At 37.1% G+C, this 4440-nt stretch overlaps 1 protein-coding gene across 1 annotated transcript; it reads right to left on the reverse strand.

Annotated features, from left to right (window-relative positions):
* Positions 1 to 849: 849 nt before the first annotated feature.
* On the reverse strand, positions 850 to 3630 carry LOC128178058 (chitin deacetylase 1-like). Its single transcript, XM_052845050.1, has one exon. It carries the CDS (start codon positions 2973 to 2975, stop codon positions 960 to 962), a length of 2016 nt encoding a protein of 671 aa, XP_052701010.1. The 5' UTR covers positions 2976 to 3630; the 3' UTR covers positions 850 to 959.
* Positions 3631 to 4440: the final 810 nt, after the last annotated feature.

Consider the following 4440-nt stretch of genomic DNA (forward strand, 5'->3'; position numbering starts at 1 on the left):
AAATTTTTGAATTTTTAAAAAAATGTATTTCTACCTATTAGGAAAAAAACCCCACATATTTTGAACTACACCAATTTGTAGAATAAGAAAATTATGAAATTGATAAGTATATAGAGGAAGTATATGTGAGCATGTAATCGAGTTCTCTTAGCTTTCAGACTGAAATTGGATTTTTCTAAATAAGAAATGATATTAAATTCTAAAAATTTAATTAGATTTTTTTTTATTAATGTATCAATACTTCATACGAAAATACATGTATTAGTTTGTCTAAAGAAATAGACATGTCTGAGTGTGTTAATTCAGTATAACGCTATGTGGAATTATAGTTTCTTTGTTTGATATAAACAATCCGAATTTTCCTTGCAAGGAAGCACCAATATCCTAATTAACAAGGCGTATTTAAACATTATCACGGGACTGGTTCGTTGGTCCAAACAGCTCTCCTAAAGTTTCATTGGCTAGCAAAATTGCGTATATATTGAATCAGTATAATTACTCTACTGTAAGTTAACTGTGGTTAATTGAAATATTTTTAAAATTACAGGTATTGGGAAAAATTTACATTGAGCGAAAGCTCCAAGCGATGCAAATTGTAAACTTTGTGTGTCGGTACATGTAGATTTACTTATGTGAAAAAATTTGGTTAAACAAAAAAAAAAAATCATTGGCTAGCAAAAGTGCTACTTGGCAGTATACTCATTCTTGGCTGGGTCAAAACGCGACCCATCACATTTTCATATGAATATAAGGCCATGAATATTGATAAGAATTTGAGACATAACGTCATGGTGTTGGAAAACTAACTCCTGAATAACACGCGGAAAAGAAAGAAAATAATAGAGAAAACATAATAACATTTATTAAATAACTAAAATTATAACAAGTATAAGAACTAATTCACCGGTGCATGCATGCAGTGAGCTTTATGTATTCTTTAAAATGTTAAGGTGCAAAATCTATGATAATTGTTGAAATTGTGGACGTTTCATTACTGCACATTTCCAAGGTCCAAAAGTTTGTATTTGGCTTTTTGGTGTGGGGTACTGCATCCAATCTAACATCTTTTTCACAGACACAATATACACATCTGGCAGTGTCTGTAAATAGTCCAAAAATCCTTTAAAGCCCATATAGTTTCTGCTTTCATGGAACCATCTTCCATGAAAATGAAGTCCAAATGGTGCTTTATTTCCTTCGTATGAGTTTTTAAAGTTGTTGGTGAGGTACCTCCTCACGTGGTCATGAGTGGGAGGCGGGCGTTGGCAGTCGTCGGCATATGCACATATGTCTGTATTTGTGTAGTCCCACATCGAGTTCACAGGAACTTCCCAGAATCCTCTGTGGGGTCGTCGGAGACAAGGGGCTACGTTACATGGCAGAGGCCAGGCGAAGTCGGCAGTTAGTGGCCATACATTTTTGGCATAGGACGGCCTCCTTGTGAAAGTATAGGATATATCATAAGCATATCCTAGATTTTGCAAAACATCGGCTTGGTCGTCACCTGCAGTTGCTAAATACGGACTCCTGTAACCTAGAATGTCGGACAAAGGTATGTCTGCATATGTTGCCAAATTTTCCTTTGAACGTCGAGCTTCTCTGGAAACGGCCTCCCTTGTGATCACATTATTGTGCGTTACGCTATGTGATCCTATTTCCATTCCTTTGGCGTAAAAGTCGCGGACTAAGGTATAGTTGGTGCCAGTAGTGGGGACAAAGAACGTTGCAGAGATTGGACAGCCGTTTGGGTTGGTTCTGTTAAAAAGGAGTCTCTCAAAATAACCGGAAACAGAGGTGTCCAGTGCGTCATCTATGGCCAGATAGACTATTTGTGGAATGTCAGCTTTGTTCATCGAGTGGTCAAAAGTTTTGCAAAAGCACGAAGGAAGGTTACAGTTTTGGCCTTGCACACATTTTTCAGCACTGAGTTTTGGTGCTAGTGTCGGGAGAGCTGGCATGGCAGGGGTTGGTGATGCTAGCGGCGCACACTTCCAAGATTCGTACCTAGTTATCTGCGCAAGTGGCACCGGCTGCTCCATCCAGTCCAACATTTTAGAAATCGGTATAATATACACATCAGGCAGCATTAATACCTCCTTTATGAAACGGTCCATAGCACGATAAAAGGGAACATGGCGAAAGAAGTTCCCCATCATGTGGAAACCGAGGGGTGCTCTATTGCCATTATAAGAGTTTTTGAAGTTCATCATTATGAATTCTCGGGCATCTTCCTCTGTATCTGGTCGATTGTGGCACCCATCTGCAGTGGGGCACGGGTATGCTTTTTTGTAGTCCCACAAAGCGTTAATAGGAACCTCCCAGAAGTTGCTGTGAGACTGCGTCCAGCAGGGTGGGATATTGCATGGATACGGCCAAGGGAAGTCTGTAGTCAAGGGGAATGAATTAAGTCCGCCAGTTGCGTTTTTTCGTACAAACGTCTTTGAAGTGTCGTACCTGTATCCAAGCTTCTTCAGGACCCTGATTTGTTCATCTCCAGCTGTTTTTAGATAGGGACTTCTCCATCCTTGAATGTCATTGGCGGACATGAAAACATTGTCCAAAATGGTCTGTCGCTCAGTTTTGATCTCTAGCTCCAGTATGGTTGTGTTGGTAATGGCGGACGGCGTGTCTGTGTGCGTGGCTACCTCAAAACCCCTGTTGTAGAAATCTAGTAGGATGTTAAAATCCGTGCCTTTTCTGGTGGCCATGAGGGTAGCTGTGATAGGGCATCCATTGGGATTTTTCCTACTTGGATGAAACAGCCTGTTATAGAACTCAGCCACCTCGCTGTTGACGCCATCATCAAGGGCGAAATAAATTATCTGTGGAGTATTTTTTCTACCGACAGGATGTTCAAACGTTCCACAGAAACAAGATGGCAGGGAGCAGTTCTGGTCTTGTATACATTCCGAAAACACTGGCGTGACTATATAACATCCGATCCAAACAATTACTGTGAAAAGGTGACAATTCATGCTACTTGGCAGAAATTACTTGATTCTCTGGAGTCACAGACTTACTTCAATATATAAACACTTTAAAATTCAAAATCTGACCAACCTTAATTTTTTGCATAAATGCTTCACATCAACGCCTTTTGTCTGATGTATAATTATGTAAATCAAGGTTGCACCATTCGTAGGTTTACGTATATTTATATAGGGGGCTAGGCGCTAGGAGCTTCTCTGTCAACAAGAATGAAATATCGCTTTTATACCTGGTAGTGTATACTATCCTGTATTAATTCTGTTTGAGCAATTACAACATGCGTTAATTACCAAAACAGTTAGATTTATTATGCATGCTCTGACCATGGGTTTTTTCTCTCTTCATACTGCACCTTTTCTTTCTCTATTTTACCTGGCGAACCTCTCATTTTTTATGTTTTTTGATTAAATACGTATGTTTTATTTGTCGTTGGTACAATCAGATTACGTATGCAGAATTTTGTTTTGCCTTTATAAGGGATTTTCATTTCATATAGAAAGAATGAAGATAAGAATTGAAATATGACTTAAATTAATTGAAGCTTAAAAACTAAGCCAAAAAAACTATTTCAATTTACATAGGCCTCTGTTGCATAGAATGAAAAAAAACCCCTTTCCCCTCACCCCACCCCAAAACCAGCACCCACATCCCACCGTGGTTCCTGATTTTATGTATAACATGTTTATATAATTACATTTTTTTGCTTGTGTCACTGAATAAAATGATAAGATTGTACCTTATTAAATTTCCCTTTGATGTCTTAATTTTAATCAATTTGTGTTAATTTGTATTGGGTCAATTTAATCAAACGACATTAACGTTTGAATTTATGAATATAACCATGAACCACTATGAAGGCTAAAATTCTTATGTATAAATATCATGACTTTCATATATGCCTCTTTTTTTTCTTTTATGGTCATTAACACTAATTAGCTATATCACCAAAAAAAAACCAATATGTTCCTTTTCAGTATCAGATAATTATTTGAAAAATAGACGTTGACAATATATATTTAATTTGCGGTGTACTACATGAAAAAGTCAAAATCATATAAACCCACAAATATTCCATTTCCTATTCAAATCACTAACGCAAAATATTTGCAAGTCAGTGGAATTCGATCCGCTTTATTTGACGACAAATGTTAAAGTTCGAATGATTTAAGAAAAAACAGATATGATTTGACAGAATGCGGTTGTATTATCTTGGTAATCATTGACCTGTAAATTAGAATGCAGTACAACTATTAGGTGAATTATTATACTTAGTATACCGAGAAATATACAGCGTGTTAAATAGACTTCTGAGAAAATAGTTTGACCGAGTGCATGGATGTTTTCTTTGATTGTGCTAAAATAAACTTTGACCCGCGGGACTTGTTTCATCAGCAATTGGTCTATATTTATGTATATATATATATTGCTAATTTGCTACTGTCAAAACAAACC

Source organism: Crassostrea angulata, chromosome 3, assembly GCF_025612915.1.
Source record: "Crassostrea angulata isolate pt1a10 chromosome 3, ASM2561291v2, whole genome shotgun sequence".
Taxonomy (NCBI): Eukaryota; Metazoa; Mollusca; class Bivalvia; order Ostreida; family Ostreidae; genus Magallana; species Magallana angulata.